The 24,484-nt window shown below is 43.4% G+C and overlaps 1 protein-coding gene across 1 annotated transcript in view; it reads left to right on the top strand.

Annotated features, from left to right (window-relative positions):
- The window catches only part of LOC139545908 (calsenilin-like), a 72,404-nt gene that overhangs the window by 35,119 nt on the left and 12,801 nt on the right, over nucleotides 1-24,484 (top strand). The window contains exons 3-8 of the mRNA XM_071354127.1: nucleotides 7,089-7,097; nucleotides 9,749-9,873; nucleotides 18,343-18,412; nucleotides 18,639-18,817; nucleotides 18,915-19,019; nucleotides 19,184-19,246. Of these exons, the coding sequence (XP_071210228.1) occupies nucleotides 7,089-7,097; nucleotides 9,749-9,873; nucleotides 18,343-18,412; nucleotides 18,639-18,817; nucleotides 18,915-19,019; nucleotides 19,184-19,246 (551 nt within the window). The remainder of the gene's footprint in view (nucleotides 1-7,088; nucleotides 7,098-9,748; nucleotides 9,874-18,342; nucleotides 18,413-18,638; nucleotides 18,818-18,914; nucleotides 19,020-19,183; nucleotides 19,247-24,484) is intronic.

Here is a 24,484-nt window from a genome sequence, read left to right on the forward strand (position 1 = left end):
CTGTGGTTGGAAAGAGTGAAGGAATGAAAATGGGGGATGGAGGGCAGCTGGAAAGAGAGAAAGAGAGAGAGAGAGGGGGAGAGGACCAGTAATATGGACAGAAAGAGAGGAGGGGTGGACTGGATGGAGGGATTCACCGGACTGCCCACTGTAACTTCATCATCTGTGGATTCTTACAGGAAAGTGGGAGAGAGGAGAGAGAGAGACGGAAGGAGAGTGGGGTGAACAAGTTGAAAGCGATAGCAGCCCCCAGTACTGACATTGGAAAGACAGTGAGAGAAAGAGAGAGAGGGAGAGAGAGAGACAGAGAGCGAAAGAAAGAAAGAAAGAGCGAGAAAGAGAGAGCAGAAGAGGAGAGAAGGGAAGACGCCTGGCGGTAAGGGAAGGGCGGTGCTCGCTCTTCAGTCCATCGGATCTCTCTCAGCCCTACACGGACCCAATCCTTTGGACCACTCTGTGGTCACTACCTAGACTAAGCTGGACTGGAAATACTGGACCAAACAAGGCCTGGATCATATTAGTCTGAATCAGATCATACCTGGATTGAACCAAACCAGATCTGGACCTGTATCGATTGAACTGGACTGGACTATCTGTTACTGAGAGAAATAGGGAGGAATGGTTGGAAAAAAGATAAATAAGTGTGAAGATTGTTCGTAGTGCCTTAGAAAGTGGTGTTTGGTGAATTATCAGGGACTTGTCTACAGATCTGTCAGTTATAGTATTGATTATATGGTGGATTGATCGATTAATTGATTTGCTGACAGATCTACACATATACTGTGACAAGATCTAAAATAAGGAAGGGAAAGGCCTCTATTTAGGCACGTTGGTATTATGTTTCATTCACAGAGTGGGAATTTAAGTTCAGAGAATCCGTGTCTTTAAGTTGGTTGTTCTTATATTTCTGTTGATATCGTGGGAAAGATGAGATGATCACAGTGAAGTGTAGGATTTCACTCTCACCACTTCCCTTCTACACACTTTCCTGAGTCAGCAAGTCAGTAATCGGATTCACTTCAATGATTCAGAGTTTTAAGACACATCATGAACTGGATATCACATGGATACAGCTGATTGATGGGAATTGTCTAATTCCTACATGTGTTTTTATCCAGAGATCATTCAGTCCCACAAATGACAACTCCTAAGATGATTGACAGCATCACTGTGTAGTGATGCTCTATCACTGGCTATCTGTCTGGATCTTTGAGAACGACTCTGGAGGAATGACTTCAACTTTAACTTTAGATCCCTCCTCACCATCAAAATAGGCGACCTTTGACTAAACCTCTATTTTCCCACGCATCAGATCTGAAGAGGGCTTTTTTCTGTGTCTACCCACTTTTGGATATTTTCCATTCCATAATCGTTTACATTTAATATCCATTTTGTTGGCCATTCTCTCATGCTGCTCAGTGCCTTATGTTAGTACAACCTGACACGCTTAGCCAAGCCTCAAAGTACCTAGCCTAACTGACTGACTGCTGCATAGCTTAGCATCTGTTGTTCAACAACAGCGACTATTCCTATCACGAACTTTGCACCTGCTGGAGTCTCTCACGCCAGGCCTCTGTGTGTGGGCTTGCCCTCAGCAGGCTCCCCTTGCCCTCTCCCAGCCATGGGGATCCAGATCCAGGGTATGGAGCTGTTTGCCATTGGCGTGGTCATGATAATGTTTGTGGCAGTGCTCAAGGGCTTTGGCATCCTGGAGCCCATGTCCTCCTTTGAAGGTAAGAGCCCCCAGTGAAAAGGCTGGGAGGCAAAATGCTGGTGGTCTGTATCTTTTTATTCCTTGTTCAAAAAGGTGGACATGGCATTTAGGTCGACGTTTCAGCATTAACTATCTGCTATCTGAGATAGGGTGTTAAATCTGTATCTGGTATTTGGGAGGCAAAGTGGGTATGTGGTACCTACGGGTTACACAGTAGATATTCCGGGATCATATCTGGGTATCTAGTATCTGGGATGGGGCATTTGGTGTGTGATGTCTTGGCATTGGATATATTCTAAGAGAGTATAAAAACAAGTCACACACTCTACAGTCTTAGAAAAAAGGGGTTCCAAAAGGGTTCTGTGGCTGTCTCCATACAGTAGGAGAACCATTTTTGGTTCTTGGTAGAGGTAGAACCCTCTTTGTTCCAGGTAGAACTCTTTTGGGTTCCACGTAGAACCCTCTGTTGAAAGTGTTCTACATGGAACCCATGGAAGTAAAAGGGGTTCTTCAAAGGGTTATCCTATGGGGACAGCCAAATAACCCTTTTTGGTTCTAGACAGCACCTTTTTTTCTAAGAGTGTAAACCTAACCAAACATAAAGCTCCCCTCTTCTGAGGCTGGGGTAGGGCAGTATGTCTCTTGTCACTGGGGATTCTGAGATAGGGCATTATGGTATCTATTAGGAAATCTTTCTCAAGAGAAAATATATGTTTTAGTGGGCATTGAAGTAAAGTGTACACTAAAGGTAATGTGTAGATTCAGGGTCGTAAAGAATCACATCAGCCATCTGATTATATACTGTTCCCTAAAGAATAAATAGTTTTAGGCCAAAGGCCAGTCAAAGTGCCCTGTGGTCACTGTGCCAAAGCAATTACAGTTGAAAGCCTTCAACCTCACATTGAAGTGCTTATCACAGGCATCATAAGCATTAGAGAGCATTATACTGTAATGGTAATTGCTATGTGTGCCTTTTACATTCTTATCTAGGAATCAGGTAAATAATGATGTAGTATTTGACACATTTGGTGTTCCTGTGGATAGTTGATTGTGAAGGAGTGGCTCATACATGAATCATTGCATATTTTTCTCTCACTAAATCCCTTCATCTGAACTCAAACTTCTGTCCTCTCTTCTTGCTCTCAATTCTTCTGCAGTGCATCTCTCTTTCTCTCTCTCTCTCCCTCAGTCCTTCCACAGTGCATTTCTCTCTCTTCTTCTCCTTCCTATTCTTCCCTCTTTCCATCTCCCTCTCTCACATCTTCAGATAGGCAGGGCCCACACCCAGGTCTAGCATTACCTAGCATTAATTATACATGCAGTATTGAACAGGCTTTCTCTGAGACCGCCTACATATGGAGCCTGCAATCCTTCGCCAGGACCCTGAAGGACACTGGCCATCCAGCAATGGCCCCCAAAATCCTCCCCCACTGTTCAGTAGTGTCCCATAATAGCTTTTCCTCTCCTCTTTTTCTCTCACTTTCTCTCTTTTAAGTGACTCTCTGACATATACTCAGTCCCAGCAGACATATACATAGAGAAATACATAGTTACATTACCATAATAATAGTTGCATAGCCATAATACATAGTTATATAGCCATAATACATAGTTACATAACCATAATAATAGTTACATAGCCATAATTATAGTTACATAGCCATAATACATAGTTACATAGCCATAATAATAGTTACATAACCATAATAATAGTTACATAGCCATAATTATAGTTACATAGCCATAATACATAGTTACATAGCCATAATACATAGTTACATAACCATAATTATAGTTGCATAGCCATAATACATAGTTACATAGCCATAATACATAGTTACATAACCATAATAATAGTTACATAGCCATAATTATAGTTACATAGCCATAATTATAGTTACATAGCCATAATACATAGTTACATAGCCATAATACATAGTTACATAACCATAATTATAGTTGCATAGCCATAATACATAGTTACATAGCCATAATACATAGTTACATAACCATGATAATAGTCCCATTGCCATAATAATAGATACATAGCCATAATAATAGATACATAGTCATAATAATAGTCCCATAGCCATAATAATAGATACATAGCCATAATAATAGATACATAGCCATAATAATAGATACATAGCCATAATAGTTACATAGCCATAATAATAATTACATAGCCATAATAATAGTCCCATAGCCATAATAATAGTCCCATAGCCATAATAATAGATACATAGCCATAATAATAGATACATAGCCATAATAATAGTCCCATTGCCATAATAATAGATACATAGCCATAATAATAGATACATAGCCATAATAATAGATACATAGCCATAATAATAGATACATAGCCATAATAATAGATACATAGCCATAATAGTAGATACATAGCCATAATAACAGGTACATAGCCATAATAATAGGTACATAGCCATAATAATAGATACATAGCCATAATAATAGATACATAGCCATAATAATAGGTACATAGCCATAATAATAGATACATAGCCATAATAATAGATACATAGCCATAATAACAGGTACATAGCCATAATAATAGATACATAGCCATAATAATAGATACATAGCCATAATAATAGGTACATAGCCATAATAATAGATACATAGCCATAATAATAGATACATAGACATAATAACAGGTACATAGCCATAATAATAGATACATAGCCATAATAACAGGTACATAGCCATAATAACAGGTACATAGCCATAATAATAGATACATAGCCATAATAATAGATACATAGCCATAATAATAGATACATAGTCATAATAATAGATACATAGCCATAATAATAGATACATAGCCATAATAATAGATACATAGCCATAATAATAGATACATAGTCATAATAATAGTCCCATAGCCATAATAATAGATACATAGCCATAATAACAGGTACATAGCCATAATAATAGATACATAGCCATAATAACAGGTACATAGCCATAATAATAGATACATAGCCATAATAATAGATACATAGCCATAATAATAGTCCCATAGCCATAATAATAGATACATAGCCATAATAACAGGTACATAGCCATAATAATAGATACATAGCCATAATAATAGATACATAGTCATAATAATAGTCCCATAGCCATAATAATAGATACATAGCCATAATAACAGGTACATAGCCATAATAATAGATACATAGCCATAATAACAGGTACATAGCCATTAATAATAGATACATAGCCATAATAACAGGTACATAGCCATAATAATAGATACATAGCCATAATAATAGATACATAGCCATAATAATAGATACATAGCCATAATAATAGATACATAGCCATAATAATAGATACATAGCCATAATAATAGATACATAGCCATAATAATAGATACATAGCCATAATAATAGATACATAGCCATAATAACAGGTACATAGTCATAATAATAGATACATAGCCATAATAATAGATACATAGCCATAATAATAGATACATAGCCATAATAATAGATACATAGCCATAATAATAATTACATAGCTATAATAATAGTCCCATAGCCATAATAATAGATACATAGCCATAATAATAATTACATAGCTATAATAATAGTCCCATAGCCATAATAATAGATACATAGGCATAATAATGGATACATAGCCATAATAGCCACATAGCCATCTGATGGTGCTGTGTATTTTGGGTTGTGTGTGGCGTCAGTGAGATGAGTCTGGCCTTTAATGTTATAATGGCAGTGGACTGATCAATACAGTCTGGACTTCTGCCAACTACTTCCTTACTACTGCCACCAGAGGACAGTAATGATCACCACCTTTATTTCAAAGGAGTCATATTGTCTTTCTCTGTGTGTGTGTGTGTGTGTGTGTGTGTGTGTGTGTGTGTGTGTGTGTGTGTGTGTGTGTGTGTGTGTGTGTGTGTGTGTGTGTGTGTGTGTGTGTGTGCTTGTGTGTGTGTGTGTGTGTGTGTGTGTGTGTGTGTGTGTGTGTGTGTGTGTGTGTGTGTGTGTGTGTGTGTGTGTGTGTGTGTGTGTGTGTGTGTGTGTGTGTGCTTGTGTGTATGGGAGTTGAAAAACAGTAGTATGAGGACCTTGAATTAAAGAGATGGGTTTTTGGCAAGTGTCACAGGCCTCGAGGGAACTATTGTCCAGTGAATTACTGTATCTGCTCTATCTGACTGTGTCTGACTATGGGTACGTCCCAAATGGCACCATATTCCCTATATAGTGCACTACTTTTGACTAGGGCCCACAGGGCTCTTGTCAAAAGTAGTGCACGATATAGAGAATATGGTGCCATTTGGGAATCGTCCGGTGTGAAGCCTCTGCCTGCTGAGAGCTGTGTTAATGAACTCTGGAGAGACAAGAACAATTAGACTTGAACTGGATCACAGAGCCTGCTGGGGACATGGGATTTAGGACAAATGGGCTGGGTCTCATTACTGTAAACTAAAGCGTCTTCTTTTCCTTTTCTCCTCTTCATCATCTACACTAATCTGAAAACATAGGCTTGGTATAAGCAATATGGCGTATTTCTATTGAGTATCAGCTTCCACCTGTCTTTTTCTATCAGATCAGAGCAGATGAAGGAGATGAGGAGAGGAAGCCACTTTAAACTGTTGGTATGCAGCCATATACACTGAATCCTTAAAGGCAAATGGGTATACTGACAAGCACTGCATCAATTTTGTGGAAATACCTTGTTAAACATCTTCGTAATGAATGCAGACGTCTTATTACAGATTTGTCTTGTACGCAGGGAGTACGGAGGGATTTCTTTTGTCGCTGGAACTGTCCCTAAATATAGTTGGTTTTTCACGATTATTTGAAAGAAATGTGTTAGGTTCCTTCTGTATCTGTGGATAGTTTTCACAGGAGTTCACAGGTTAATGGGATAAAGAGAATGAGAGGAGGAGGGGAAGCCAAGGAAAGAAGGAGGGATGGCAGAGAGTAAATTCTCACGGTTAAGTGATGCATGTCTGTTCGTTCATCAGAGTTTTGATTCAGTGGGATGATATCAGTAACCTCTAACCTGGCTGTCCCAGGACTTGGGAGTTAAAGGACGGGACAATAAGTAAACAATTGGAATAATTTTTGGGGAAAACAAACAGCGTGGGATTTGTCATGGAAAGAAGGATTTTACTTGTTACCTGTACTTTCAGTTTTATTTGAGAGGCTGTTTTCAGTCCTTTTGAATATCATTGAGCATGAGTCTGGTCAAATCGCTTTTCATGGCTTCAACTTAAATCTCTTTGCATCACAGTTGGAACTATTCTCTCTAGAACTGTAGAACTCTATAAGAACTTTATAGCATCCCAAGGATCTAAAGCCATATCTGTCTTTAGTTTGAGAGACAGATGGTATTTTATTGAAAGACTGATAGAGAGAAAGAGAGAACGGAGGGAGAAAGAACTGAGAGAGAGAGGACAGAGAGAATTTTCACGCTGGGGGAACAAAAAGACGGAAAGACGGAGGAAGAAGGGGAGATGAGTGTCAGGTGGGAGTCGGAGGGGCTACAGACTGTTGGGATCGTCTGCCTTGTATTAATGTTCCTCAAACTGATGCACTTACTGGGACTCATCGACATCACAGAGACCGGTGAGAGAGGGGGGGTGGAGGGAAAGAGAGAGAACGATAGGGAGAGAGAGAGAGGTTGGATGTAGATGGAAGAGAGAGAGGGAGATTGAGGGAGAGAGAGAGGGGATAGGTTGGATGGAGGGAGAGAGAGAGGTAAGATGGAGGGAGAGGAAGGGAGAGAGTTTGAAGAGAGGTTGGAGGGAGGGTGGAGGGAGAGATGTTTGAGGGAGGGTGGAGGGAGAGGTTTGAGGTAGGGTGGAGGGAGAGAGAGAGGTAAGATGGAGGGAGAGGAAGGAAGAGAGGTTGGAGGGAGAGAGAAGGGAGGGAGGGTGAAGGGAGAGAGGTAAGATGAGGGAGAGAGGTTAGAGGGAGGGTGGAGGGAGAGAGGTAAGATGAAGAGAGAGGTTAGAGGGAGGGTGGAGGGAGAGAGGTTAGAGGGAGGGTGGAGGGAGAGAGGTAAGATGAGGGAGAGAGAGGGAGGGTGGAGGGAGAGAGGTAAGATGAAGAGAGAGGTTGGAGGGAGAGAGGTTGGAGAGAGGTTGGAGGGAGGGTGGAGGGAGAGAGGTAAGATGGAGGGAGAGGAAGGGAGAGAGGTTGGAGGGAGGGTGGAGGGCGAGAGGTTGGAGAGAGGTTGGAGGGAGGGTGGAGGGAGGGAGAGAAGTAAGATGGAGGGAAAGGAAGGGGGAGTTGTTGGAGGGAGAGAGGTAAGATGGAGGGAGAGGAAGGGAGAGAGGTTGGAGGGAGGGTGGAGGGAGAGATGTTTGAGGTAGGGTGGAGGGAGAGAGGCTGGAGGGAGGGTGCATGGAGAGAGGGAGAGAGAGAGGTAAGATGGAGGGAGAGGAAGGAAGAGAGGTTGGAGGGAGAGAGAAGGGAGGGAGGGTGAAGGGAGAGAGGGAAGATGGAGGGAGAGAGGTTAGAGGGAGGGTGGAGGGAGAGAGGTAAGATGAAGAGAGAGGTTGGAGGGAGGGTGGAGGGAGAGAGGTTGGAGAGAGGTTGGAGGGAGGGTGGAGGGAGAGAGAGAGGTAAGATGGAGGGAGAGGAAGGGAGAGAGGTTGGAGGGAGGGTGGGGGGCGAGAGGTTGGAGAGAGATTGGAGGGAGGATGGAGGGAGGGAGAGAGAGAGATAAGATGGAGGGAGAGAAAGGGAGAGAAGTTGGAGGGAGGGTGGAGGGAGAGAGGGAGAGAGAGAGGTAAGATGAAGGGAGAGGAAGGGAGAGAGGTTGGAGGGAGAGCGGTTGGAGGGAGGATGGAGGGAGGGAGAGAGGTAAGATGGAGGGAAAGGAAGGGAGAGAGGTAAGATGGAGGGAGAGGAAGGGAGAGCGGTTGGAGGGAGGGTGGAGGGAGAGAGGTAAGGTAGAGGAAGGGGGAGGGTGGAGGGAGAGAGGTAAGATGGTGGGAGAGGAAGGGAGAGCGGTTGGAGGGAGGGTGGAGGGAGAGAGGTAAGGTAGAGGAAGGGGGAGGGTGGAGGGTGAGAGGTTGGAGGGAGGGTGGAGGGAGAGAGGTTGGAGGGAGGGTGGAGGGAGAGAGGTAAGATGGAGGGAGAGGAAGGGAGAGCGGTTGGAGGGAGGGTGGAGGGAGAGAGGGCAACAAACTGCGTTTATGAAGATTCTGTCTATTCCTCTTTTGTTCTCCCTAGCCTGTATTTGTATTCCACAATGTCTGACTTGACTTGACCATGTTCTCTGTTTTTTCCCTCCCTTTTCTCACCGTCTCTCTGTACCTCTCTTTACTCCATTTACTGTCTTTACATCTCTATCTCTTACTTTCTCTAACACACACTCTCTCTCTTTTGTGTGTTAAAAGATGGTACGTATGGTTTTTAGAAACTCCACCTCCTTTTTGATCTATGTCTTGCTTCTCTTTCTCCCAGTCTTAGTGCTTTCTCTTACTGTGTTTGAACAAGTAGGACTAATACACCTCAAACAGCCTTATAGTCAACATTCTTAGTCATGGCTTTAATTGGATTAATGTTTTCACTATTACTAATCTGGCACCTGTTTACTCAAATCTAATCAGTGAAACTAACATATAAATGGGTTTCTTTGCAAAGATCACATTATAAAAGAAGGTACCTCCCTCTCATTTTGAGTCCTCGCTTTGTTTTTATCTCGCTCTTTTTCACTTTTATTCTATCTCTTTCTTGATCTCACGCCTTACATGTGTTATCCCTCCCTCTCCTCTATTACTCTGCTTGCCATGCACTCATCCTCTACCCATCCCTCTCCCTCTATTTCTCTGCTTGCCATGCATTCATTCTCTACCCATCCCTCTCCCTCTATTTCTCTGCTTGCCATGCATTCATCCTCTACCCATCCCTCTCCCTCTATTTCTCTGTACTCCTCTCTCTCTCTCTCTCTCTCTCTCTCTCTCTCTCTCTCTCTCTCTCTCTCTCTCTCTCCGTCTCTCCATCTCTCCCTCTTCTCTCTTGTTTACAGACAGTAGTGAGATTGATTTGGAGCTGTCTACGGTTCGTCACCAGCCAGAAGGCTTGGACCAGCTGCAGGTTCAGACCAAGTTCACCAAGAAGGAGCTCCAGTCTCTATACAGGGGCTTCAAGAACGTACGTAGTGGAACAGAGAGGATGGGGTGGGGATGCTGTGGGACTGCAAATCAAATCAAACTTTATTTGTCACATTAGTGTAGACCTTACCGTGAAATACTTACTTACAAGCCCTTAACCAACAGCGCAGTTCAAGAAGAGTTAAGAAAATATTTACCAACTGACTAAAGTAAAAAAATATATATATAATAATAAAAAGTAACACAATAACATAACAATAACAAGGCTATATACAGGGGGTACCGTTACCGAGTCAGTGTGCGGGGGTACAGGTTAGTTGAGGTAATTTGTGCATGTAGGTAGGGGTGAAGTGACTATGCATAGATAATAAACAGCAAGTAGCAGCAGTGTACCAAACAAATTCCCGGGATGGGGGGGGGGGGGTCAATGTAATAGTCCGGTGGCCATTTGATTAATTGTTCAGCAGTCTTATGGCTTTGGGGTCAAAGCTGTTAAGGAGCCTTTTGGTCCTAGACTTGGTGCTCCGGTACCGCAAGTCTATGACTTGGGTGACTGGAGTCTCTGACAATTTTACGGGCTTTCCTCTGACCACCGCCTGTTATATAGGTCCTGGATGGCAGGAAGCTTGGCCCAGTGATGTATTGGGCAATACGCACTACCCTCTGTAGCACCTTACGGTCAGATGCTGAGCAGTTGCCATACCAGGCTGTGATGCAACCAGTCAGGATGCTCTCGATGGTGTAGCTGTAGAACTTTTTGAAGATCTGGGCAGGATGCTCTCGATGGTGTAGCTGTAGAACTTTTTGAAGATCTGGGGACCCATGCCAAATTTTACACACACACAAGACAACACAAAGCAATATAAATAATATACTCAACTAGAAAAAATACAAATAATATATATATTTTTTAATAGCTTTAAAGATACCATACTTTAGACAAGTTAAACACACCAAGCAGAAGGCTACAAAGGTTAAAGGGCAATCTATAGTACAGGGACAGAGCAAACACCTCACCATTGTTCCTGTAAACAGTCAAGGGATAGGGGTGGAGAAATGCAACCAAGTTTACAATGCTTTAAAATAAAAAATGAATAATAATCATTTTATGTAGGCGTGAACAAAATGTAAAAATAAAAATAACTGGGAAAAACTAGCTCACATTTTAGTCTCTGCCCGGGCAAGATGAACAAGGCATCCGCAGGTCACAATCAATAAGCACATCAACCTTAATGCCCCCCCCCCCCCACAACACAACACATCTCTCACCCAATATTTATAAGATGGGGGAGCTGCCATCTTCCAGTTCTGTAGTATTAGCCGTCTAGCTAAAATAGTTGTATAAGCAACAGTGTCCGACTGGATTCTTGACAGGGGGGTACCTATGGGCAGTACTCCAAAAAGGGCTGTAAGGGGAGACAGATCTATAACAGTGTCATATATATCAGAGAAACATTTAAATATGAATTCCCAGAAACCTGACAGTTTATGACAGCCCCAGAACATATGCAACAGTGTGGCTGGTTCCATTTTACATCTGACACAGGTAGGATCAAAATCAGAGAATATTCTTCCAAGTTTGGCCCCAGACCAGTGGATACGGTGAACCACCTTGAATTGAATGAGGCTGTGTCTAGTGCTAAAAGAGGACGAATGCACCCTGCGCAGCACAGATTCCCAGGTGTCTTCCCCAAGTTCCTCCACCAAATCCTTTCCCCATCGAGTCTTTAAAGGCACCAAAGAAGGGTTCTGTAAGTCATGAATGATTGCATATACATCTGAAATTGCGCCGCTAGGAAGCTTGTTCAGCTCCAAGATGCTCTCTATAGCTGTATTCGCAGGCCTATGGGGAAATGCAGGTGTGTTAGCTCTGACAAAGTTCCTCGTCTGGAGATAGAGGAAAAAGTGGGATTGGGGGAGGTTGAACTTTTCCTGTAGCTGAGCAAAAGAGGCAAATGTATCATCAAAGAATAATTGGGCTAGTGAGGAGAGGCCTAGTGAGTGCCAGATGCCAAAAGCCCCATCATTCAAAGATGGAGGAAATAAAATGTTCTGATTGATTGGGCCTGATAGAGAAAAGTCTCGGAGGCTAAAGGCTAAACGGAACTGATTCCACATTTTAAGAGTCTGCTTTACAATTGGGTTGACACACCTTTTGCCAAGGGACACTGGGAGAGACGAGCACAACACAGAAGAAAGTGCAGCAGGTTTACACGATTCAGGTTCCATCTGGACCCAGAGTGGTCTAGGGCCAGTAGGATCAGTCTGCAGCCAGTACAGAAGGGCTCTGAAATTTGCAGCTCAGTAGTATGTCTGAAAATTTGGTAGAGCTTAACCCCCAATGACTTAGGCTTCTGTAAATGTTTTCTACCAATCCGTGGTACCTTGCCATCCCAAATAAAATGCATGAATGTTTGATCCAGTGAAATAAAAAAAGATTTTGGAATAAAAATGGGTAAACATTGAAATAAATATAACAATTTGGGCAACACACTCATTTTAATGACATTAATCCTTCCGACAAGAGAAAGAGGTAGCGAATTCCAAAAAGTAAAAGATTGTTTCAAACTGTCTGCTAGAGCAACAAAGTTTTCCTGAAACAAATTTGAATATTTCCTTGTCACTTTAACTCCCAAGTAGGTGAATTGATCCTGGACAATCCTAAACTGAGAACTTGTAAAAGAGCACTTTAAAGCAGCCTTGTTTACAGGAAAAAGCTCACTCTTGCCTAGATTCAGCTTGTACCCTGAGATTGATCCAAACTTTTTAAGAACAGATAAGGCGCGTGGCAATGAGGTATCAGGGTTAGAGATAAACAAAAGGAGGTCGTTCGCATATAGCGAGACTTTCTGCTCTAAGCCCGTCCTGATTATTCCTTGAATGGCATCATTAGAGCGTAGTGCAATGGCGAGAGGCTCGTTTGCCAAAGCAAACAACAAGGGGGAGAGTGGACAACCCTGTCTGGATCCGCGGTGCAAGGGGAAATAGTCAGAGGACAAGATGTTAGTCCGTACCGAAGCCATGGGGGAAAAATAAAGAATCTTTATCAACGCAATGAATTTGGGGCCAAAGCCAAATCTATAAAGGGCAGCTGTTAGGTAATCCCACTCAACGCGGTCAAACGCTTTTTCTACATCAAGTGAGACCACCACCTCTGGGTCCTCCGACGCTGGGGAGTACAGTATATTCATAAGGCGCCTAATATTGAAAAACAAATGCCTATTTCTCACAAAGCCAGTCTGGTCAGAGTGTATTACTTGGTGCAGCGAGCCTTCCATACGGATGGCTAAAAGCTTGGCTAGGATTTTGTAATCACAGTTTAAAAGCGAGATTGGGTGATAGGATCCACATTCCAGGGGGTCTTTGTTTTTCTTTAATAGTAATGAAATTGAAGCCTGATAAAGACTAGGCGGTAGCTTTGAGGTATTAAGGCACTCTGCAAATAGTCGAGACAAGAATGGGCAAAGCAGACCAGAAAACGTCCTGTAAAATTCGGTTGGAAAACCGTCCGGACCCGGTGATTTACCACTTTTCATTGCGGACACTGCTGTTGCAATCTCCTCAGGTGTAAATTCTTCTTCTAGACAGTCATGGGAGTCTGTATCAATTGAAGGCATATTCAGGCCATTAAAGAGGGAATCAATCAGCAAAGGGTCTTGAGGGGATTCAGAGGTGTATAGCGCAGAGTAAAATTGTTTGAATTGATCATTGATCTCTTTATGTATAACTGTGGTGGCACCAGACGGGGTCCTTATTTGTGGGATTAAACGTGAGGCCACAGATTTACGGATCTGATGTGCAAGGAGTTTACTGGCCTTGTCGCCTTGTTCATACACTCTGTACCCAGCTCACAAGAGTAACTGTTCAGCTTGCCTGGTAGAAAGCTCATCAAATTCAGATTGGAGTAGTTGGCGCTCTTTATGCAGATCAGAGGAAGGATCCGTAGCATACTTCTCATCCAATGTGGCTATGGATTCGCTCAGGTCCCGAAGTCGCTGAGAGCGAACTCTGTTTTGGTTGGCTGTATAAGAAATAATTTGGCCACGTAGGTATGCTTTGAGAGACTCCCATATGGTAGAGCAGGACATACCTAGTGTTGAATTAGTTTCAAGGAATAAGGTGATTTCAGAAGAAATGAAATTGACAAACTCCTTATCTGAGAGTAAAATGGGGTTAAGACGCCATTGATAACACATAGGAGGTCGCTGGGGAAACTCTAGTTCAAGCACTAATGGTGAATGGTCAGAAATAACAATACTCTTGTAAGTAGGTTAGGCAGAAGTTTTTTGTCCAAAAAGAAGTAATCAATCCGGGAGTATGTTTGATGAACATGAGAATAAAAGGAATACTGTCTATCTGTAGGGTGTAGGAAACGCCAGGCCTCAAACATGGCATATTTCTGAAGAAAGGATTGAATAAGTAGGGCACATTTAGATGGGCCTGTAGTTGTTCGTGAGGACTTGTCAAGAACTGGGGACATTTTACAGTTGAAATCCCCCCTAAAATCAACAAATGAGAATCTAAATTGGGTATAGCAGACAAAAAGGAAGAAATTAAACTTGTGTCATCCCAATTGGGAGCATAAACACTAGCCAAAACAAGAGGGGTAGAAAACAGTTTACCGGTTACTATGACGTATCGTCCCTTAGGATCAGCAATATTTCTCAGAAGCTACAAAGGAGTAGCTTTATCAACCAAAATGGCAGCACCTCTTGATTTACTATGAAAGTTAGAGTGGAACACTTGACCAACCCAGTCCCTACGCATCCTAAAATGCTCACCAGTCCTCAAGTGAGTCTCTTGTAGAAATGCAACATTTGCATTCAAACCCTTTAAGTGTGTCAACACCCTCTTACGCTTCACCGGGTTATTAACCCCTTTGATGTTCCACGAAATGTACTTGATCGCATTATTTCGGCCCCTCTGGGCATTCCCGTTATACAACCCTGTCATTAGAGCATAGAATGGAAAAGCAATGAGCGCCCAAAAACCCCAGAATAACTTGTCTCAGAGTAATAATGTACGGTGGTAGATGTTTGGAAAAAGTACAGAAAAAAAAACTAAAAAGACAGAATGACAACATTAGAACTGAACAATTCAACATTGAACGTTTGCTGGGCATAAATGACGCTCAAAACTTTTAAAATTGAAGTGAAGACCCCATAAAACGTGTAGCCTCGGGAAACATTTACTGTTTACTGGGTCAATGCAAACGGATGCAGTAAACAAATAACCAAAAATATTTTGAGTCACTGAGACACTATGTAAACAAACTGAATAGGTGAGCGAGACAGCCTAGAAACACAGGAGTTAAGTAAAACCTTAATACAATGGAATTAAAATGACTGAATGCTTGTAAGGCAAGCACACTAGATGATCAAAACATTAGATCACATCAAATAAGCCTGAATGGGTTCGCCAACTCCCAACCTGTACAAGACTAGCATGTTATAACTAAACATAATTGTACCACAGGTGGGTTACTTACTATCCACAGTTCGCAAGCAACAGTTGCTGAACTGTGAGCAAGTTCAAGACTTCTTGATGTGACGTTGAATGTGAGACATAGCCTCATCCGGAGACTCAAATGTGTAGTCTTTACCATCATGAGATAGCCATAAACGGGCCAGGAATCGCAGTCCATACTTCACACCTGGATGGTCCCGAAGTAGTCGTTTGGCCTGTCCGAAAGCTGCGCGCTGCCTGGAAACAGTGGGGGAGTAGTCCTGGTAGATGGAGAAGCTCTGTCCTTGAAAGCTCAGAGTGGTATTGCGGGCTCGTCGGAGAATCTCCATCTTCTCATGGAAAAAGTGCACTCGAAGAATTATGTCACGGGGCCTCTCCCTATCCCGGGGCTTTGGGCTCAGCGACCGGTGGTGACGATCAATCAGGGGCTTTTCATCTAAGGCAAGAACATCCTTCAGCAGCCCAGAAACGAAATCCGTGGCGCGAGGCATTTCCGCTGACTCTGGGACCGATACAAGTCTCAGGTTGTTGCGGCGAGAGAATCCCTCTAAACTCACACAGCTCTCCTTCACCTTTTTCAAATCCGCAGCTAGGCGTTTCACGTCAGCCTCCAGGGATGTAGTTAAGTCGGAGACATTTGTAGCGGAGGTCTCCAGTGCTGCAATCGTTGTAGTGTGCGACGCCGTTGTTGTTTTGAGTGATGTGATTGCTGGCACCGTCTCGTTCCGCAGGATGGTTAGATCTGCTTTAAAAGTATCAGAAACCTCCTGTATTCGGGCCTCAATCATAGCAACCACCTCCGTTTTCATTTCAGCTATCTCAGAGCGTAGTAGTTTGATGACCTCGAGAATGTTAATTTCAGCGCCGCCAGGCCAAGCCGCACCCCCGGGTAAAGTGTGAGTCCCCGGGCCCTCAGACTCAGGAGAGGGCGGTGATGAGAGTGGGTCTTGTAGGCCGGGTTTTCTCAAAGTCATGCTTTTGGCCTTATGTTTCGTCGACATGCTGACATTCGGAAGCAAAGTAGTCTTGGTTTTTACGGAAAGGGATCACCAAACTAATATTTGAAAATAAATACGGTTCTGCTGCAAAATTCACATAAACTTTAAGAATACCACGGGAGCAAATGGAAAACACGTCAGTCGCACATGGCGTCCCTCCAATCCCCCCTTGTTGCGCCCTTTTCACAACTGTCTTTGTGTGTTTGGACCATGATAGTTTGTTGGTGATGTGGACAACTCTCGACCCGCTCTACTACAGCCCCGTTGATGTTAATGGGGGCCTGTTCGGCCCACCTTTTCCTGTAGTCCACGATCAGCTCCTTTGTCTTGCTCACATTGAGGGAGAGGTTGTTGTTCTGGCACCACACTGTCAGTTCTCTGACCTCCTCCCTATAGGCTGTCTCATTGTCGGTGATCAGGCCTGCCACTGTTGTGTCGTCAGCAAACTTAATGATGGTGTTGGAGTTGTTTTTGGCCACGCAGTCTTGGGTGAACAGGGAGTACAGGAGGGGACTAAGTACACACCCCCGAGGGGCCCAAGTGTTGAGGATCAGCATGGCAGATGTGTTGTTGCCTACCCTTACCACCTGGAGGTGGCCCGTCAGGAAGTCCAGGATCCAGTTGCAGAGAGAGGTGTTTAGTCCCAGGGTCCTTAGCTTAATGATGAGCTTTGTGGGCACTATGGTGTTGAACACTGATCTGAAGTCAATGAACAGCATTCTCACATAGGTGTTCCCTTTGTCCAAGTGGGAAAGGGCAGTGTGGAGTGCGATTGAGATTGTGTCATCTGTGGATCTGTTGGGGCAGTATGCGAATTGGAGTGGGTCTAGAATATCCTTTCAAAGCACTTCATGAATCCCGGAACATATTCCAGTCTATGCTAGCAAAACAGTCCTATAGCGTAGCATCCACGTTATCTGACCACTTTCGTATTGAGCGAGTCACTGGTACTTCCTACTTTAGTTTTTGCTTGTAAGCAGGAATCCTCTGGTTGCACATGTGACATGCTGGTAAACATTTGGTAAAACTGATTTAAGTTTGCCTGCATTAATGTCCCCGGCCACTAGGAGCACTGCTTCTGGATGAGCATTTTCTTGTTTGCTTATGGCCTTATAGAGTTGGTTGAGTGCGGTCTTAGTGCCAGCATTGGTCTGTGGTGGTAAATAGACGGCTACAAATAATATAGATGGGAACTCTCTTGGTAGATAGTGTGGTCTACAGCTTATCATAAGGTACTCTACCTCAGGCGAGCAATACCTTGAGACTTCTTTAATATTAGACATCGCACACCAGCTGTTATTGACAAAAAGACACACACACCCTCCCCTCGTCTTACCAGACGTAGCATCTCTGTTCTGCCGGTGGATGGAAAATTCTGCCAGCTCTATATTATCCGTGTCGTTGTTCAGCCACGACTCGGTGAAACATAAGATGTTACAGTTCTTAATTTCCTGTTGGTAGGATAATCGTAATGGTAGGTCATCAATTTTATTTTCCAATGATTGTATGTTAGCAAGTAGAACGAAAGGCAGTGTGAGTTTATTCGCTCGCCTACGGATTCTCAGAAGGCAGCCCAATCTGCATCCTCTTTTCCTCCATCTTTTTTTTACGCAAATGACGGGGATTTGGGCCTGCTCCCGGGAGAGCAGTATATCCTTCTCGTCGGACTCGTTAAAGGAAAAAGCTTTTTCCAGTTTGTGGTGAGTAATCGCTGTTCTGATGTCCAGAAGTTAATTTCGGTCATAAGAGAAAGTAGCAGCAACATTATGTACAAAATAAGTAAAAAAATAAGTTACAAACAACGCAAAAAAAACTAACAAAATAGCACAATTGGTTAGGAACATGTAGAACGTCAGTCATCCTCTTCGGCGCCATCTTAGAGGTTGAGCTTGGATCTCTATTTTTGGGCAGTTTGGAGTTTTACATGAGAATGTTGAATAAATGTGATCGAGTAGATTTGAGTATACGTACTTTAAAAGTAATAGACACATGGCTTTTCCTTGTACACCCCTCCCTCCCTCTCTCCCCCTCTCTCTCTCTGGTAGGAGTGTCCCAGTGGTTTGGTTGATGAAGAGACGTTCAAGACCATCTATTCTCAGTTCTTTCCCCAAGGAGGTAAGAGGAGAGAGCTACTTTATCTCCATTGACTCTCTGTTTCCATGTGCCTGGAATATGATAATAGTACACCCGACTCTGACAGATTTATATGAAGAATGCCAGGAAAAGCTTATGGTTGCTGATTATTTGAATGTCTTCCTACCACTAACACTCTCCCCCTTCCCCTTCCCTCTCCCTCGTCTCCTCACCCCTCTCTCATTCCCTCCCTCCTTCTATCGTACAGACGCCACCACCTATGCACATTTCCTGTTCAATGCGTTTGATATGGACAGAAACGGCTCTATTCGTTTTGAGGACTTTGTGATCGGCCTGTCTGTTCTTCTGAGAGGGACAGTCACAGAGAAACTCAACTGGGCCTTCAACCTGTACGACATCAACAAGGACGGATACATCACTAAAGAGGTACTCTGTGATTGGCTACTATAGAAACATTGCATATCTAAATGATTGGCTAGTTTTAGATAAATCACGGTAAACTGACTCTCACTCTCTTTCTCAGGAGATGCTGGCTATTATGAAGTCCATCTATGATATGATGGGCAGGTACACCTACCCCAGTGTACGGGACGAGGCACCCTCTGAACATGTGGATAAGTTCTTCCAGGTGCGTGCCGCACTGTGCGCACAAACACACAAACACGCAAACACTGTTCATATACACACCAAAAAAAAGCTTTTGATACCCACTAAACTTCCTCTCTTCCTCTCTCCTTACTTCCTTCCTTTCTGTCTCTCCCTTACCCCTCCCTCCCTTTCTCCTTTCTTTAGAAAATGGACAGAAACCGAGATGGAGTGGTGACCATTGACGAGTTCATTGAGACCTGTCAGAAGGTACCACAGTTACAAAACATTACAGCACATCTGTACGTTAGCTCAATTTTGAAATAAATAATAAAATACATAGATGTTGTTAACACTTTACTTGTAGTGGCTATAACTAAGGCATTCATAACACATTTATGAAACCAGTCACCTTTAGGAGTGTTGCAGCATCCTCAGTTACAAACCTTTTCACATTTAACAAATTTATTCAACATTCAAACAACATCAAAAGTTTTCAAAATAAATACTTTTTTATCATTGGATTATCACTTGGTAGGCCATCATTGTAAATAATACTTTGTTCTTAACTGACTTGACTAGTTAAATAAAGATTAAATAAAATAAAATAATAATTATACAATTATTTAACAGTGGAAATGTGTATTTATACTGCCACAGTACCCAACCCTCTGTCACACTAGTCACGTAACAGACTGGGAGCAGGATTAGCGGTTAGTGACTGTGTGCATTGAGTGTGCATTGAGTGTTTTGTATCCTCTCTCGTGATCTTTCAAAACGACAGGATGCCACCTTGGAATTATCAATATTATCTTATTGAATAATGCATTTTCTGTTAGTGGGGTGAATAAGCATAATAATAGTTGAGTTTGTGAAATATATTTTTATAAGTAGCCACTGTTTGCCTTGATGACAGCTTTGCACACTCTTGGCATTCTCTCAACCAGCTTCATGAGGTAGTCACCTGGAATGCATTAAACAGGTGTGCTTTGTAAAAGTTAATTTGTGGGATTTATTTTCTTCATAATTTGTTTGAGCCAATCAGTTGTGTTGTGACAAGGTAGGGGTGGTATACAGAAGATAACCCTATTTGGTAAAAGACCAAGGCCATATTATGGCAAGAACAGCTCAAATAAGCAAAGAGAAACAACAGTCCATCATTAAGGGGGGGATGCCTTCAACTGAAATGTGTCTTCCACATTTAACCCAACCCCTCTGAATCAGAGAGATGCCATAATTGACATTCACATCTTCGGCACCCGGGGAACAGCCTTGCTCAGGGCAGAACGACCAATAATTTTTTACCTTGTCAGTTTGGGGATTCAATCCAGCAACCTTTCCGTTACTGGCCCAATGCTCTAACCACTAGGCTACCTGCCACACCCTGTTGGTGGGTTCTACAATCCTGCTGAGTTTCATTAAATTTGACAAAGCAGAAATGGCCATTATAGCCCTAGGTGGAGTGGCCATTTTGGAACGCAATGACTATTCACAAGCTGTCTTTAGACTACTACAGAGGCCATGTTCGAAATCTGTCGTGCCTACTGCTTACTTAAACTACACACTGTGCACCAATCATACTACATATGATTTACAACATACTGTTTAGTAAAAATATGCTCGGACCGGTGCTAGAACCCCTATTTAAAGCTGGATCAGCATTTTGGGGTCCTAGCACAAAGCCACAATTTTCTGTTAGTCTTTAAAGACATTAATGTTCTGAGCGATATGAGGAAACAAAGGTCTATAACAAGGGAGAGGAAGATTCCCACAACAGTATCTGTTGAAGTTGGTAAGCCAGTGTAGTGGGCAATCATTTTTGATATGTGTATATTCTAAATATATCACATGTGACTCAAAATAAGACTAAGCAATTATCCTATTAAAATGTTTATCTGACATAAAGATAATTAGCAATATGCAAGAGACTACGGTTGAGTAACAGTAATAGGCAATTAAGAAATGTCTGAGAATGGATTCTAAATATAAGTGTATTTAATTACTTTGTAAAACTAATGGAATGACATACAAGGCATAAAGCTTAAGTTACAAGGCATTAACAAGCATTACAAGGCATTATTTTAAGCATGGTCAGGGAGAAAGTCCATGGGGTGGAGAGAGGAAGGCCCAAGAAATTGTCAAAGACTCCAGTCACCCAAGTCATAGACTGTTCTCTCTGCTACCGCACGGCAAGCGGTACCAGAGCGCCAAGTCTAGGTCCAAAAGGTTCCTTAATAGCTTCTATCCCCAAGCCATAAGACTGCTGAACAATTAATCAAATGGCCACCGTACTATTTACACTGCTGCTACTCGCTGTTTATTATCTATGTCACGTTCCTGACCTATTTCTGTTAGTTTGTTGTATGTGTTAGTTGGTCAGGACGTGAGTTTGGGTGGGCATTCTATGTTGTCTGTTTCTATGTTGGTTTAAGGGTTGCCTGGTATGGCTCTCAATTAGAGGCAGGTGTTTGGCGTTCCTCTAATTGAGAGTCATATTTAGGTAGGTTGTTTCACAGTGTTCGTTGTGGGTGGTTGTCTCCTGTGTCTGTATGTATGTTCGTGCCACACGGGACTGTAGCGTTTGTTTGTAGTCGTGTACCTGTTCGTGAGTTCTGCGTTTTATGTAAGTTCGCATGTCCAGGTTTGTCTACTCCGTTTTGTTGTTTTGTTAGTTTATAGTCAAGTTCGTGTTTTCGTGTTTTCTGTAAATAAATATGTCATCACAACCCGCTGCGCCTTGGTTCAATCACTACTCCTCCTCTTCGGTTGAAGAGGAGGAGGACTACCGTTACAATCTATGCATAGTAATTTTACCCCTATCTACATGTACAAATTACCTCAACTAACCTGTACAACCACACATTGACTCGGTACCGGTACCCCCTGTATATAGCCTCATTATTGTTATTTTATTGTGTTACTTTTTATTTATCAAATATATTCATAACTCTTTTTCTTGAACTGCATTGTTGGTTAAGGGCTTGTAAGTAAGCATTTCATGGTAAGGTATACCTGTTGTATTCAGTGCATGTGACAAATAAGATTTGATTTGATTTGAAAGAAGGAAATAAATAGTATCTCACCACAGCAGGTCAGGAACAAATAAGAGAAAGAGCTTTGAATCTTAAACCCTTTTATAAGCATCTGAGTTGTTTTTTGATTCAAAACCTGAGTTAAGTTAACCTGCAATCAGATATCAGACCTACATGACGTAACTTCTAATTCTCAGAGATGTGACCATGGGGTTTGGCAAGACCAACACAGAGAATGTTGAATTCTTAAGACAACACATAGCAAATTCTTGCATACTGTTGATAAGAAGAGTTACTTCTGGGGTTGGAATGCCCTCCACTAGCAGGGTTGGAGCTTGTGATTATGATGCTTAGAGCCACCCTCTTCAGGAATGGTGGAAGCAGGGTGATGGCATGTTGAAATTGGCAAGCCAGCGGGGTTTGTGGAGCTTGTGTTTAAAGCTACACTCCTTATCTGGATCACCATCAAAAAAATGTACAATGGAGGAAATGCATCCCATGACATTTTCACATGCGGTTAAGACTTGATTTTCATGATGCATATGTAGTTCTTAAGTAATGTGGCAGAATGAGGGTTCATCAGAGCGGCCAACATGATGGGAAATTCAGTACTCTGATTGGTGTGTGCCCACACCCACACACGATGCTGCTTTCCAACAGAGAAATGAAACACAAAAATATATTCAAGGTGTTAAGGGTTAAAAATAACATGTATTGTTGAGAGATATGAGGAAATAAAGGTTTCATAAAAAGAGAGAGCAAGATTACTAAAATATATACTAAAACAGCTGTATCTCCTGATTGGTAGAATTTATTTATATTCTGATTGTTGATTTGTAAAGCGGATAAGTAGAGGTTTTGTCTAACTTGCTAGGAAAGTGGTCATAATGTCCGTTTGTAAAAGTTGAGAGAAAATGTAGTTGATGCTACAGAATAACTATCTTCAAAGTAATGACTCTGTAACGGTCGTTCTCCTCCTCTTCGTCTGAAGAGGAGGAGTAGGGATTGGACCAAAGCACAGCGGGTGATGAATACATAACGATATTTATTAAAGTAAAGACGTAACACGAAAACACTTTAACAAACTACAAAAACAAATAAACGATGTAGACAGACCTGGACTAGAGAACTTACAATAAACGAAGAACGCACGAACAGGAACAGACTACATACACGAACGACAAACCGAAACAGTCCCGTGTGGTGCAACATACAAAGACACGGAAGACAACCACCCACAAACAAACAGAGTGAAACAGCCTACCTATATATGATTCTCAATCAGAGGAAATGAATAACACCTGTCCCTGATTGAGAACCATATAAGGCTAACAAACAATGAACCTAAACATAGAAACACGTAACATAGAATGCCCACCCCAACTCACGCCCTGACCAACTAAACACATACAAAAATAAGAGAAAACAGGTCAGGAACGTGACATAACCCCCCCCTCAAGGTGCGAACTCCGGACGCACCAGCATAAAGTCTAGGGGAGGGTCTGGGTGGGCATCTGTCCACGGTGGCGGCTCAGGCTCTGGGCGTGGTCCCCACCCCACCATAGTCAATCCCCGCTTTTGTAGCCCCCTCCCAATGACCACCCTCCAAATAAACCCACCTAAATTAAGGGGCATCAGCGGGATAAGGGGCATCAGCGGGATAAGGGGCATCAGCGGGATAAGGGGCATCAGCGGGATAAGGGGCATCACCGGGATAAGGGGCAGCACCGGGATAAGGGGCAGCCCCGGACTGAGGGACGACAGCTCCGGACTGAGGGACGGCAGCTCCGGACTGAGGGACGGCAGCTCCGGACTGAGGGACGGCAGCTCCGGACTGAGGGACGGCAGCTCCGGACTGAGGGACGGCAGCTCCGGACTGAGGGACGGCAGCTCCGGACTGAGGGACGGGAGCTCCGGACTGGCTGACGGCTCTCGCTGCTCATGGCTCGCTGACGGCTCTGGCTTCTCATGGCTCGCTGACGGCTCTGGCTGCTCATGGTTCGCTGACGGCTCTGGCTGCTCATGGCTCGCTGACGGCTCTGGCTGCTCGTGGCTCGCTGACGGCTCTGGCTGCTCGTGGCTCGCTGACAGCTCTGGCTGCTCGTGGCTCGCTGACGGCTCTGGCTGCTCGTGGCTCGCTGACGGCTCTGGCTGCTCGTGGCTCGCTGACGGCTCTGGCTGCTCGTGGCTCGCTGACGGCTCTGGCTGCTCGTGGCTCGCTGACGGCTCTGGCTGCTCATGGCTCGCTGACGGCTCTGGCTGCTCATGGCTCGCTGACGGCTCTGGCTGCTCATGGCTCACTGGCGGCTCTGGCTGCTCATGGCTCACTGGCGGCTCTGGCTGCTCATGGCTCACTGGCGGCTCTGGCAGGTCCTGGCTGACTGGAGGCTCTGGCAGATCCTGGCTGACTGGCGGCTCTGGCAGATCCTGATTGACGAACGGCTCTGGCAGATCCTGGCTGACTGGCGGCTCTGGC

This window comes from Salvelinus alpinus, chromosome 19 (genome assembly GCF_045679555.1).
Source record: "Salvelinus alpinus chromosome 19, SLU_Salpinus.1, whole genome shotgun sequence".
Lineage (NCBI taxonomy): Eukaryota > Metazoa > Chordata > Actinopteri > Salmoniformes > Salmonidae > Salvelinus > Salvelinus alpinus.